The following is a 14,888-nucleotide window of genomic DNA, read 5'->3' on the forward strand; positions in this document are numbered from 1 at the left end:
CATAATTAATAGGTCAATGTTGGATGTTAAAATGACTCATAAATGCCACTACAGGTCCCACTGTGAATTCTGCATGAAAAAGTAAAGATATATGTTTCTGTGTTTGTGTGATAGTTTTCCTCAAAGTAGATTTTTGATACTCTTGCAGTATTCCAATATGTTGAACCTAAGCCCTTGTATCCCATAAGCAATGTATGAAATGTTCCATTCTTATCTCTGGGATACAGATTTTTATTGTGTAATTATGAAAATCTAATTACATTTTGAAGAAATTTAAGCCTATAAATAAATTTTATGCCAAAGTGACTCATGGTTACTCACAAGGCAACACATTCAAATACTATTTTCATTATGTTAATTGATGCACATTCATTTCAGTGAAATATATACTTTAATTCTAATGAAACTCCAGTGTATAAAGTGAAACATTGTTAGTCAAAGAAAATATGACACCTCTGACAACTGATAAAATGGAATTAGCCATTGCATTTCTAAATTTCAACATTGATCGCAACTTTTGATCTAAACATTTATAACATTGGCCTTTTAGGTGTTTTAATGTGGAATTCCTACACAACTTCAGGTTGATTATGATGTAAAAGTGTGATAAACAAGGCCGAAATGTCACTAACACATTTGTTGGCACTTGAAGTGTGTTTAGCTGTGTTTTTTTCTGTTAGTTGTACCGATAAGGATCTAACCTTTACAGCAACTTTTAACAGACACTTCTCACATGTTTTTCTCGCCTGTGAACAAACCACAGCAGTTGAACTTTGGTCACCAGGTTTCCCCCTTGTGTGTTTCAGAATATGATTCAGGTAAAGGGGTTCGGGGTGGTTGCAGGGGTCAGTATCAGTCTCTGAGGTAGAGTCGAGTGCAGAGTGTGTGATGGGGGTCATCCTGTGGCCATGTGAACAGGAAGGTGTGGGTTCAGAGTGAAGGGCTGAACCTCTGGGCTGTTTATCAGATCGCTAATGAAGCAGAGCCGTCCTGAGAGACCCAGAGAGGGAGGAGGAGAGGCGACAGAGGGGGAACGAAAGAGAAAAGGTGGACGAAGGAAGCAAAGGAAGGGTGGGGTGATGTAAAAGAGTTTAAGTAAAGGATGGACTAAAGTTAAACGTGGGAATACCCGAAGTGAAGCCAACACACCAAGAGGAATGTCTCCCATGATTCGGCGAGCTTTATTCCCACTACAATAAGCCGAAAAACACACATCATATTATTTATTACGTTTCCTGGTTAAACATCAGCAGAGGCCATATCACTCAGCTCCCGCCGTAAACATTTTCTCTGGCTACAAGAGAAACAGAGCCGTGTTCCCAACTCCCATCATCACAGCCATCCAGTTTACTACCGGCTACACATCCATCAGTACAGTCTGCAGGAAAAGGGAACAGGCCTGCTTCATTACAAGTTCAAATAATCAGACAGTCAGATCGTCAAAACAGTATTACGGCGTAGATGTCAGTGTTTGATATTCCACTGTTCCCTGTGATAATTAATCCAGCTCACATAGAGGAGGGAGAATTATTTAGAAATTAATGGGAGCTCAGATCTTCAGGCAAGATTGAACATCAGTTCCATTGCACGTGTTTATTTTTAAAAGTCAGATACAAATGTAGCTATTTATTATATTCATAACGACGTAAGTATTTATATGATTTAAATGTTTATTGTGCCAAATTGTGAAAAATACTCACTGCATACTATCCACGCCCAGACTGGGTTGAAGGAGGTTATTTATTTAATGCAGAGGTGGAAAAACTATTGGAATACTAAAGTAAAGCATCAGTGTTTTACTGTTAGATATTGTTGTTTCGGGTTTATATTACTGCTGCGTCAGTGTAGATATTACATTTTACTCCTATAGTTGTTTGAGGTTCAGCTCATTTGAGCCATGTTATGAAGTGTTGGTTAGGTTAATCTTGAACAGTGCATCATTTTCTATAAGACTGGCATGTTTTGTAGTGTTTGAGTGTTGAGAGTCTGGTTTCGACCAGCTCTATATGTTAATGTGATGATACGAGATAACTTTTGTTATGATTTGGCGCTTTATAAACAAAATTTTATTGACTGATCGATTGCTTCTGTCCTATCAGAACCTTACATCTCTAAAAAGGCAAAACAAAAAAAAAATTGTTAGCCGGACTTGGTGGAGGAACCTCTTACATTGTGACCTAGATCCATGAAAAAGGACCAAGAATATAACGATTTTTCACTTCATTCAACCGAAGACCCCCAGGCTAAATTATAACTTTGAATGATAACAGTAAAATTTATAAAATTAATCAATTACCAACTGAAAAATGGCTACAAAGAAACCACCAGTCACAATAAACAGTAACACCAATTGACAAAATGGACCAAAATTTATGTCATAATTTGTACTTTAATCATATTTTGGGCAAGATGAGTGAACTTTTGGCCTTGATCAAGTTGTTTGTATTAATGAAGACAAAGAACTCACCCTTCAGTTTATCACAAACAAACAGATTTTATTTGACCATCAGAGCCAATCCCAGATATCTGGAGAACTCACAGTTTCCTTGTGATTCTACCTTATGATTGTCCCCCTATCCACTCACCTGCCTCACACTGTGCTTAATCTTCTCAGTTTGAGAACACTTATGTTGTGACCATGAGTTTTTTTTGCGGCTGTTTCAGCTACTTTACCTGAACGGACCTTGAACACACCTTTTCATGGTGATACAGTCTGCTTGAGCAACTTGTGCGCAGCGATAGAATTAATCAAGTTAACTTTTGTGAGCCTAATGTAAGTTTACCCTAATCACCATGCTTGAAAAACTGAAACACAGCAGCTGTTTCCCACTTTATTTGACAAGACAGTAAAGATAAATTGCTCTCTGTTTAATTTTTTCATGTAATCAGTATTTTGTTAGACATTTTCTGACAAACTGTGCTGTTTTAAAAGCACCTCACTGTTTAAATGGTGTGTAGCTATATTTTGTTGGAATTTCTCATGTGTTAGAATTATTGAATTTGATTTACCTGTCACTCAACACTGATTCACTGATTTTTCCTTCAGTAATGTGCTATGTTATATATTTGCTGAAACGTTGCATTGGTCTAAGTTATATTTTTTCCCTCTGTGTTGTTTTGGCAGCAACTTGACAGGAAGACAAACTTGGTTTCGTGAGATGATTTAGTTTTCCTGTCAGCTTAACAAGCATAAAATGTGGAAACAATTGGAAACACAGATTCTGAACATACTTCTCTCAATTGGTTTGTTCCTCTGTCACTCATACACAGAGGTGCCATTTTTGTCTTGTGTTGCAGTGTGAGAATCTGGTTTGTTCATCAGGGGTGAGAGGTCAGAGGTCAGGCTCAGGGGAGCGATCAGCGTTGAGCGGTCAGGTGACCCCGAACGATCCTGAGATAGGACGGCCTCTCCTCCCCAAGGAGACGCATTCAATCACTGAGTGTGTATATGTGTGTACAAGTGGGTTCTGCATGTGATATATAATTCAATAACAGCAGCACTGCAGTGTTTGGCTTTGCAACTACAAGGATGTGGATGATGTCAGTTAAACAAAAGGGCAAGGACCTCAGCAGCAAAAAGAATCCAATGCGCTATATTAAGTGTATTAACGTGTAATACCATTAACAGCCACTGGGTGCTTGCCCTCCGGAAAGCTCTGGGTCATATTCACTTTCACTGAAAGTCTCTCTAAAACGTCAGTCATTTGTTTTCTCTTAAGTCATTCTGGCCTCATATACTTTTTTGACCCTCTCCTTTCCATCTTTAAATAATCATCTATTAATAAGATTTTGTGTTGAATAGAAGACATCTGTGTGTATAACTCCACACTCACCTGCTACATCAGACATTTGGAGCTTCTAAAGATTGATTTTTCTTTTTTGTCAGACAGATGGAAAAAAAAGTCGATTTTTTTACCTTGACATGTTTCCGCTACAACCCGTAGCCTTCCTCAGAAGGATCACTTGATGTTACTGTGCTTCTGTTTATGGATTGAATCATATTTTTGTCATCAACAGACAGCTCATCTGTAGTTATCATTAATAAGTTACACTCACAAAAGAATAAAATGAGTTTATTAAACAAATACTAAATGATATTTGCTGTTGTACAGATTCGGTAAGGTGTAGTAGCAGCTCAGTCACAACCCCTAGAAAATCGCTTTGACCTTATGATTGTTTAAAAATGACTGAGTGACTCCTACATTCAGTTTTTATATTATCCAGTCAGTGCATTAAAAATAGATTATAGAGATATTTGATGTCATTAGGACAGCTATAAGCAAGTTCAGACAGTAAACATGTGGTAAGTCAAAGGCAAACACAATGGAAATAGTGGTGAATCATGGCAATTCTGTTTCATCCATGTGTTTTTAGGTGAAACTTTAATGTTTTTAATGAATGCATTCTTGCTCCTCAGATGAACTTCTTAGATGACCTTAATAAGTAGCTTCAATTTCAGTCGGTATCGGTCTATTCTAAACCCCAAGACTATCAGAGGAGTGACTGAAAAATTCTCATTAGTACTTTGCTAATATTCAAGCCTAGTTCACACTAACTCTTCATTCAAAACGCTTAAACATCGATGTTGAGCTTTTTAGCATGTGTAGTGATCTTATTTACCAGACAGCAAAACACAAAATCTTTGTAGTATTCAACAATGTATGCAAATAATTCACAAACTCATTGTTTTATTGTTCACACTGATATTAATACCCCACAGTTTTTAAAAAGTCCACTATATGTTAGAGATTTTTGTAAAGGAATCTGTTTCAGCGACATACATCAACTCATCGATGAGAAGAAACCATTTTTGGCAAAGCATTAGCGTGCACAAGGACTCTTCTACCCACCATCTTTCCCCTTGATTTCATTATTCCGTGCATATAAGTGCTTATTTGTCTTTCATTCTGTCTGTTGTTGCCCTCCTCAGTCTCATTTAATCAGGCTGGACGTGGCAGGGGTCAGCAGCTCTGACCTGCTGGCTCCGGTTCTCCATAAATATGGACCCACGCACAGACGCACTCGCTGGCTGTTTAATATAGTGCTGCTCCATTAATGGACCCAGACTATCCGCTTTCACTGGGGTATACAGGCTAATAATACTGCTGCCTGTGTTGTGGAGTTAAAAATTGTTACAAGTCAAGACCAGTGGTACTTTTGCGCTGATACTTTTAACTTTCAGTCTGTCTGACAGGGTAGTTTTGAGCTGGATTCAAGCCGTTAGTTGTGCATGAAGCTTTGTGTGTGTGTGTGTCATGGCCACGTGTGTGTTTTCATGTGTGCCAGCAGCACAGTGGGCCTCTGGGAGTGCTCTGTCCTCCTTTCCCACAGTATGTGTCCCATGAGCCTTAGTGGTGACGTCAGGACAGAGGTACAGGCGAAGGGGTCGCAGGTTCACTTCCTGTCTGTCAGGATAGAACTGGGCAGCGTCCAGTGTGGAGCAGCGAGCTGTCTTTATTGTCTTTATGATCTGTCAGCGGTTTAACCTCTCTGTCTCTGTCTCTTTTAGGCCATGTGGCTGATGCTGCAACAGGAGGAGCCAGAGGATTTCGTCATAGCGACCGGGGAGGTGCACAGTGTGAGGGAGTTTGTGGAGAAGGCCTTCAAACATGTGGGGAAGACCATTGTGTGAGTTCACATCCATTTACACAAGAGTATTTAGACCCCCATCGGCCAGACTAATTTGTTGCTTTTTTTGACATTTCTGCTAACCAGATACATATAATCCCAGGGTTTTTGAACCAAGAATACATTGCATACATAGTGTTTTAACTGCTCATTGTATTTTTGGCATGAACGCAAATGTAAATTTTTCACATGCAACATATTTTCTTTGTTTCCGCCAAAAGAACGACCAACTCAATGCACATTAATCTGTTGGTTTTGGTGAAAACAGTATATTTTCTTTACAACTAGGAAGATGAGTTAAAGGGAACACTGGTTTAATCTAATCCAGGGAAAATTCATAAAGATGGGATGAAAAAAACATTGTATGTCACACCTTTTTCCATTATATTTAACCAAAACCACAATCTTTTCCTAACTATAAGCACAACTTGTGTCAAAACCTAAAAAAATCTACTTCCAGGAGTTTGGATGCAGACTCCAGTATCTATCGGAAAACACATGGAATATGTGGAAAGAAAACAAAATTGATCTTTCATTGACAAATTAAGTCATCTTTATGTATATTCATGCTTAGCAGAAAAATACAATGGCCACCTGGTCACCAAAATACCTGAAATGGCATCAGTTTAACAGATCTACAATGGTACAAGGTTAAATATCCAGAGACGTGTGATTTGCAATGTCATAAATAAACTGATAAATTCAGTATTGTTTTTTTCATGCATGGATAAGTTCAATCATAGAGATAAGCCAGTCAAAATGAACTTAGGAGGTAACATCAGATCAGATAACAACAGACAAAAAGCTTGCCCTCAGCTATATTTCAACATCTTGCACTGTCAGCTGTTCATGATATGAATATCTAGTAAAATGTTTCATTTATCCAAGAGAATCAGCATTGTATAGGTTTTAAAAAAAACAGTCCCAACCTAACTTTCTTTATTTTTTTCTACACTTTTTATCATAATGAATGCAACATGATTCCATTTTGTATTATAATCAAGTAGAGACATAATTATATTCCAAAGTTATTAGATTACAATAAGATATAGTTGTCACTAAACCACAAAGAAACACAGTAAGTCATTTGCAAAATCTGTATTGTATTTTTAATACTGTTCTCAGTGGTGTCTGCACTCCCTCTTATGTACCTGATGCCAATTATTGTGCAAACATTGCTGTCATGTCTGCAGAGAGTCATCACAGAAAATTTACAGACAAATGAATCCAAAAATATGACAGCTTGATGTGAAAGGGCCTTTATTCATTATAAAACTTCCATGACATGTTCATTGCTACAAGTCAGCTCCCATCTCCCATCTCCCATCCCACTGCTCCTTTACCTCCTTCTTGTTCACTGGATGATATTCATATGTTGGTAAATGTGTGTGAGGGTTCACATTTATTCGCCTGTTTTGCCGATTGAGGAGGGGAAAAAAAGACAATAAGTGACGTGTTTTGTCTTTACAAGGTGCTAAAGAACCAAACTGCAGCAGTTGAAAAAGGAAAGGATGGTTCATCCTTTGAGCTTTGAGCTTTTGTGGTGAAAAAATGTCCTTCCTTCCTGATTTGTGTCTTTCCAGGTGGCAGGGTAAGGATGAGAAGGAGGTTGGTGTTTGCCAAGAGACAGGCGTGGTGCATGTGAAGGTGGACCCTAAATACTTCCGTCCTACTGAAGTGGTAAGTCAGGTTTCTCCTTGTGTCAGTTGCTGTCTGGGTTTTAACCTACAGTACTGTGCAACAGTCACTTGACCAACATTAGGTTTGCTCGTATAGTAAAGTTATAATGACTTTCCTGTATCAAGATACAATCTGGATATATGGGAAGTATGTACAGCAGTAAAAACAAACGGTTCAGGGAAATAACAGCTTCTATAAACCAAACTGGTAGTATTTTCTATGACCTCCCTTTGCACTTAACAAGCCTTTAACCCTGTTATTTAGACAATATCAGATTTATTGCATTAATTTTCTAATGTTTAATACCAGGTTTCATTCAACACGTGTCAGATGTTTCCAACTGTGCTGCTTCTTGTCATAGGGACAGGGGTCATAATAAGTTGTGACTTGAACTTTTAGAACCCATTTAGTTCTCTTTTAAGGCTGTGCACATATTCCCTGTATTATCTTGTTGTATCTGAAGAAAAGAGAAATACAAATAAATATGTATGCTCATTTTAACCCTGCAAAAACAACAAAACTTAAAACTTTTGCACAGGACTGTACATTTAAATATCACTCTAAATTGGTTGATCGAAAAACCTAACTTAAGCAGTAAAATGTGGCTCAGGATGATTAGTTTAAGTATTTTGATCATGGACAATAATGATAGTATCAGTTGTCTTAAAAATATTGCTTTTTCTTATTCAGGAGTTGGGTTTTTTGTATTTAGTTTGTTTCTAAATTGACTGACCAGATGCTGTTTGACCTGTTTTCTTCCTTTCCTTGCTGTTAAATTAATATCAATACAGAAAAGTACAATTACTGCCTCAAAATGAACCGTGCTGTAATAATATATGATTGATAGTCCCATACTATTCATGACACAGAGCATATTTCCTTTTCTATACACCTGACCTTACTGTGAATGTAGCATGTTTTCGCTGCATGTATCTGATTGCCGGTCATTGTGTCTGGGACCTTACACTTATCAGCCATAGTGGGTCCCGTTGACAGCCTCAGCTTCTTTATTGTATGCTTTTAAACTGCTGGAAACATGCCCGTCCACCTCAGTAAGACTAATGTTGGCTCCATCCTGGTGCTGAATGGGTGCTTGGAGCAGTATTGAAATGCCCTGCTGGTTGATGGTGAATCGACTCTCACAGGCAATAATGCTGTGGAGCTGTTTCAGTATGAGTCAGTAGCTTCTTTCATAACAACTGTGTGTGTCAATTTCAGGAAATAAGTCAATAGGTTCTTTAGGTGAGAAGTGTCTGACATTTGGGAGGTCTTTCTCTCATCGCTGTGGCCCTGAGGTATTGTGGCTGCTCCCCGGGGAGAGTGTAAGGTTACCCTGGAGTGTTGTGGCCGAGATTAGCTGTCGGGTTTTCAGTTTAAAGCCGTGAGCGCCCCTCTGCTGAGCTTTGGCCTGGCGAGATTAGAGCTGAGATCCAGTTGAGTGATGGTGGCGGATTAACATGGAGGCCCTGATGACTGACTGCTGCAGGGATGGAAGCACCAGCCACACACCTGGGCCTGTATGCTTTGTGCATGTCGACCCATTCATTCAGGATCCTAACCCTGAATCCAAACTCAAGCCCGCTCCAGAATCCGGTCAACAGGTGAACTCAGTCAGCTGACAGTGAGCTGCCAGCAACAAAAACTATTAGGAGTCTTTTCAAGAGGTTTTGCAATACATCAAATATTCCCAGTAGTGTTTGACGCCTAATGTGTTGACATATGACGTGGATGGAAATATCACACAACCAAGTCCATCAGTAAATCAGAAACGTATTGAACATGTGATAGATTGCAGGTAAACATCCACTTCTAGATTTCATCAGCCGGTGACGTTTGTGAAGACAGCTTTGCAATGTAGCAAGACAACAGCAGCAACGAGGCTTCGGTGTAAAATAGAAACCATGTGCATTTCACACTTTCGTAAGTGCTGCTTAGAAGTTTAGGTATTTTCTGAGGTTGAAGTTTGACTGCATTGAATCGCATTTTCATCTTTGTTCGGTTGGTCACCTTCTTCAAATAATGGCCTAAGTCATCATTTTTAAGTCTTTGAAAAAACTGAATCAAATATATGAGTATATGACTCTTGAGGAACCTGAAAATGAAGACTTTAGCCATTATTTCAAGAATTTGACAGAAGTTCTTTGTAGATCAGTATTGTCCAGTAGAAACTACACCCTCAACAAACAGGAAACACTTCTTACAATCACAATAACTCAACTGCTTCTGCCTTGAATATCTCTTATGTCCTCACTGGCTTTGTCTTGGCTTTCCATAAATACCACCTCTGCTGTTAAATGACTTTTAAGTTGCAAGGAAAATTTAAACCAGCACAGCCACAGGTAACTTTGTACAAACTCGACCACTGCTACTGTTGGTTTACTGGTTAAACTCATCGGTAGAGAGCTGCAAATCAAACTGTTCTTAGAGCGAAGAAGCAATGTATGATTTTTAGGCTGAACATGCCAGAAAAATGTAACAGTAATGAACTATTTCAAGGAGCTAAAACAGGTGAGATCTACATTTGTGATCTCTTGCAGTCATGTGAATAAATGCAAAAATGATAAGACAGAGCAACGCCAGTCTGGAGATATTCTTGGGCAAACCTTCTGGAAGGACCAGTGTTTGTTAAACCACAATACGGCCACGTGTACAACATTTAATTCAACCTAAAATTTTTGAAGCAGGTGCGTTTTTTTTTTAATGAAAACTTAAAATGTGCCATCGCTGTGATCAACTGGTGACTCGTCCAGGGCGTAACTCGCCTTCATCCATTGGTAGCTGGGATGGGCTCTAGCACCCCAGCGACCATCCATCATCCTGCACCAAGCGGTCTGTTAAATGAACAAATGAAAGTTAACATGCCATAAAACATGAAACATTGTGGTGTGTCGTCCTACAAATGGAATCGTTAAAGCAGCAAATGACATTCAGCACCAATTTTTCATAAAGTCTGTAAAACCCGAGTGATAACCTAAGTATCACGAATCCGTTAGTCTTTCCGCAATTACATACCTGAATCACTTCCCTCACGGTGAATAACTTCAAAGTTGACTCCATCACAAGCAGTCTGTTTGTTTACATTCCAAACTGAAACCAGTTTGGAAACCAGTTTCCAAACTGAAACCAGTTTGGAATGGCCTTTTCAGAATTCCACGCAGCCGCAGTATCATCACAGCAGCAACAAACACAGAAACGGCTTCATTGCTTTTTGTTGCTGCGGCTGCGTGGAATTCCGATAAGGCCCGAGTACACTGCTTTAAGTCCAGATCCTACTAAAAATAACACAATTTTAATATTGAGTTTATGTTCTCCAAATTGTGACTCATATCACAAACACAATACTTGCTATGCAATTATTCTTGCATATCAGTCAGCACCAATAAATGCTTCGTTTCAACCATGTCTGGGTGTCAACTATCTTATCCTAATCATGAGTTGCTTTGTGCCTAAATGAATCCTTAGCTCTTGTGCTATCACAGGGAAAATCCAACATTCTATAGTGATATCTGAAATGTTTGTATTTTGGCTTACTTGTAGGTATGATGTCTTGTTGGTTTTAGGATCATATGCATACGATTTAAACAACTGTCATTCTGCCAATATGTCAATGTACTAATTGTTGAGTAACACACCCATTATGCTGGTGTGTGTTAGAGCTGCACAGTATATCGTTTGAGCATCATCATTGCGATGTACGTGTGTGCAATAGTCACATCGCAGATCCTGCAGTGTAGGAGGCAAATGAACTCAACGTTTTCTCATCTAATTTCAAGGGTATGTGACACACACTGCACGCAGCCATCCACCAATCACAATCGTTCTTAATCAGTTTGGAGTGAGTCGCTGGTAAAAACATTGAAAAATGAGTAACGAACAAGAGAAAATCACCATAAACGAAGACTTGGTGCCAAAAAGAAAAGCAACGTCAGTTATCTGGAATTATTTCGGCTACAAGAAGGATGATATTGAAACATGTGTTCTGTGTCAACAGTTCCTTGCATCTGTTACCACAGCGAGAGATAACACAACTAATTTGTTTGACCTTCTACGTCGGCACCACACAGCTATTATAAACTCCTGCATTTTTTCATATCACAATATATATCGCAGGGTTAAAAAAAAAAATCACAATCTCACTTTTTTCCAATACCGTGCAGCCTTAGTGTGTTTGATTGTATATTACAGTTTGTAAATGTGTCTGACTTGTATCTTCGGCAAGTAGAGCTGACTTTATTGAGTTTAGTTGAATAGTGTGTGGTTTTCAGAGCATGTAACACAGAGGGAAATGCAGTAAAGATGTCATGTGTAACAAGAAAAGACGGTTCGGTTACAACACGCCGTTTTTCTGCTCTCTCTCACTGTCTCTCCGTTTCAATAGTAAGGCTTAAAGAGACTGAAGAGTGTTTAACCTCTGACCCCTGCAGACAGGAAGTGAGTGACACCGGGCTCACAGCTCAGCACTGTGGCTCTCCTCAAGTGGAAATACCTGTCATCAAGTGTGTGTGTGCATTACGAATCCAGCTGACTCAGACTCTTTCACTGCCATGTTTGCTGTTTAGGTGCAAGAAAATTTGGACATGTGGAGCCTGTGTGCTTGTGTATATATATGTGTGTGTGTGTTTTGTGTAGCGCTGTACATGAGTGGAGTGTGTCCTCAGGCTGTGTGCTAATATATATGTAATTCATCATTATCCTTGTCAGTGTGTGTGTCTGACATGAGCTCATTTATCTCCCGAGCCCCTTGGGAAAGGAGGGCGCAGCCAGGGAGGGTTGTGGGGGGTTCAGTATGCAGGTGTGCTTCACATGTGGTGCAAGTGTGTGTGTGTGTGTGTGTGTGTGTGTGTGTGTATTTCATTTGTAAATGTGTGTACTTGTCTGTGTTTATTTGGGAAAAAATGCCCAGAGTCTGCAGAGGTGATAGTCTGTTTGTCTGAGGTTGTGAAGACCGTTTACTGGATGTTTTACACACTGGTTTATAAAAACATAAAGCTACCAACATTTTCATTAGATTTTCACAAATGAAAGTGAACTGTATGTGGTTAGAAGCTGTCAGGGTTGTTTTGAATTGAGTTTAACTGTCATTGCTGCTGTTTGTTTCCAGTGTGTTTCTGTTGCAGAGCTGTCAGTCATGCCTGTCACCTCATGGGTTCCTGCCAGTGCTGAGGTTTGGCTCAGGTGAGCAGACTCTGCCTGAGCATTTGCAAAGGTGTGTCACTGTGTTCTGTGGTCTAATGGTTATGAATAGTTTTGGTTGCCTACCATGGTAAAGGATATATATTATATGTCCAGTATGCACATAAGAGCATGGTGACTGCGGCATTTACATGGACATAATGTTCTACCAGCAATGGGGATAAGAGCCGAAGGAGAATAAAACTGCATCATATAACGACCTCAGTTAGAAGACAGGTTGGATTGAGAACCACATATGTTGACTGTGAAATACTGTTTTGCTTACATCCTTCATCTCAGGATTACATGATTCAACGAATAAAAATGGGCCCTAAATCATTGCGCTAAGAAAGAACACAGGTGGCAAAATCTAAATTGGTGGATTAGAGCAGCATAATAGATAAATTATATGGAGTAATCTAGAGCTTTAGGGTGTGTTCAAGTACTTCATCCCATCAGATGCCATGTTTGACAGGAAGAGTTTGTGGAGTTTCTGGAATTTTTGAGAGGTCTTTTATTACGCTTAAAAAAAAAAAAAAAAAAATATATATATATATATATATATATATATATATATATATATATATATATATATATATATATATATATATATATATGTGTGTGTGTGTGTGTATATATATATATATATATATATATATCTATATATATATATATATATATATATATATATATATAAAAAATTAGAATTATGTTCGGTTCTAATTCTCTATTCATATAAATATTTATATAAATACCAAATTTCTCTTTTACCTTAATATTTCATTTCTCACTTGTGTTTTTTTTTTTTTCTACCTGTCTTTTTGCTTTGCACGTGTGTGTTGTATGTTGCTGCTCTTAACTGTGAAATTTCCCCATGGTGGGATCAGTAAAGTCTTATCTTATCTTATCTTATCTTATCTTATCTTATCTTATCTTATCTTATCTTATCTTATCTTATCTTATCTTATCTTATCTTATCTTATCTTATCTTATCTTATCTTATCTTATCTTATCTTATCTTATCTTATCTTATCTTATCTTATCTTATCTTATGTTATCTTATCTTCAGTGACCTACAACATAAATGTTTAATTCTCCATTGAACCAGATCCCACTTTTATCATTAACTGTCATTGCTGCGGTTTGTTTTAATGATAAAATTGGGATTTGGTTCAATGGAGAATCAAATGTTTATGTTCTAGGTCACTGGAAAGATAAATAAATAGCAGTATTTTCCCTTAGGCAACTGCTCACAGTATCATCACACTAAAGATATGTATTTAAAGGCACAGTTTCACAAGAGAAGACCACATAAGGACATTTATTTATTTTTATTTCTCATATTTATATTATTTTGTATGTAATTTATATTTTAGACATCCAGACCCCACACCAACAGCCCCATTTCACAGATGTAGGTAAGTATTGTGTCTGGTGGTGTACTGGTTGGCATTGGGTTTGAGGCTGGTCTGGCTAAGGTCTTTCTGTGTGGAGTTTACGCATTCTTACAGGATGGATGGATGTAATAACAATAGGATGTGAATATCATATTTGGCAAAAAAAAGAAATTTACAACCGAATTGCAAACTGAATTAGTTATTGCAGACTGCCTTCAAGTTAAATACTATTGTCTTCTGATGGATGCCAGCTTTGGACTGGGATTACTTATGATTAGTTGTCTGCCCGTAAGCATGTGCATCGTCCTGTAGCTGAGTCGGTGTATGTGTATGTGCATGTACATGCCTGTGGTGACGGTGCTAATGCAGCCGACCTGTCATACTTCCAAGTTCACTTGTCGCTGGAAGGTAAAAACTGCTGAGAGTTGAGTGACAGCTCTGTGGTTTTTGTCCAACCTCTCAGGCAGAGCAGGAGGCAGTGGTGATAAATGGGAAGTTGTCTCTCAGTTTGTCTTTATCTCTCTCTGTCCTGTCCGCGTCACTAAACTCTTCCGCTGTCATTTTTTTTTTCACCACACCTTCTCACCTTTGCTGCTCTTGCACACACTCTGTGTCTGAATATCAGTGATGCAACAACTGTCAGTGGAGGACACAGGAATGCCCTTCTGGGCAAAATACTCTTATTTTGTTTGTTTGTTTCTTTGTTGTTTCCATATTAACAAAACTGGTACAGGAATGTGGTACCATATAACAGTTATTAACCCAAATAAAATCCCAAAACAAGACAGAATGGTTCTGCCTGATGTAATGTGCATCACTGAAGCAATGTTTTAATTTTTAGCATGACAGGATAGTAGCTGTTCTGTGTTCCATGTGTTCAATATCTACAAAATCTGGAAGTCATTTTTGTGTGACAGTTTGGAAAGATTGTCATCTATGAGCTGTTAATGTCTTGGCAGCTGTAACACAGATCCAGACATAGCCACCTTGTGATTCATTTGTTTTAAACTG

General features: G+C 38.4%; 1 protein-coding gene across 1 annotated transcript in view; it reads left to right on the top strand.

Annotated features, from left to right (window-relative positions):
* Nucleotides 1-14,888, top strand: part of gmds (GDP-mannose 4,6-dehydratase) — a 247,147-nt gene that overhangs the window by 181,701 nt on the left and 50,558 nt on the right. The window contains exons 8-9 of the mRNA XM_030132937.1: nucleotides 5,510-5,628; nucleotides 7,212-7,308. Coding sequence (XP_029988797.1) covers nucleotides 5,510-5,628; nucleotides 7,212-7,308 — 216 coding nt within the window. The remainder of the gene's footprint in view (nucleotides 1-5,509; nucleotides 5,629-7,211; nucleotides 7,309-14,888) is intronic.

Source organism: Sphaeramia orbicularis, chromosome 4 (genome assembly GCF_902148855.1).
Source record: "Sphaeramia orbicularis chromosome 4, fSphaOr1.1, whole genome shotgun sequence".
In the NCBI taxonomy this organism is placed as follows: Eukaryota; Metazoa; Chordata; class Actinopteri; order Kurtiformes; family Apogonidae; genus Sphaeramia; species Sphaeramia orbicularis.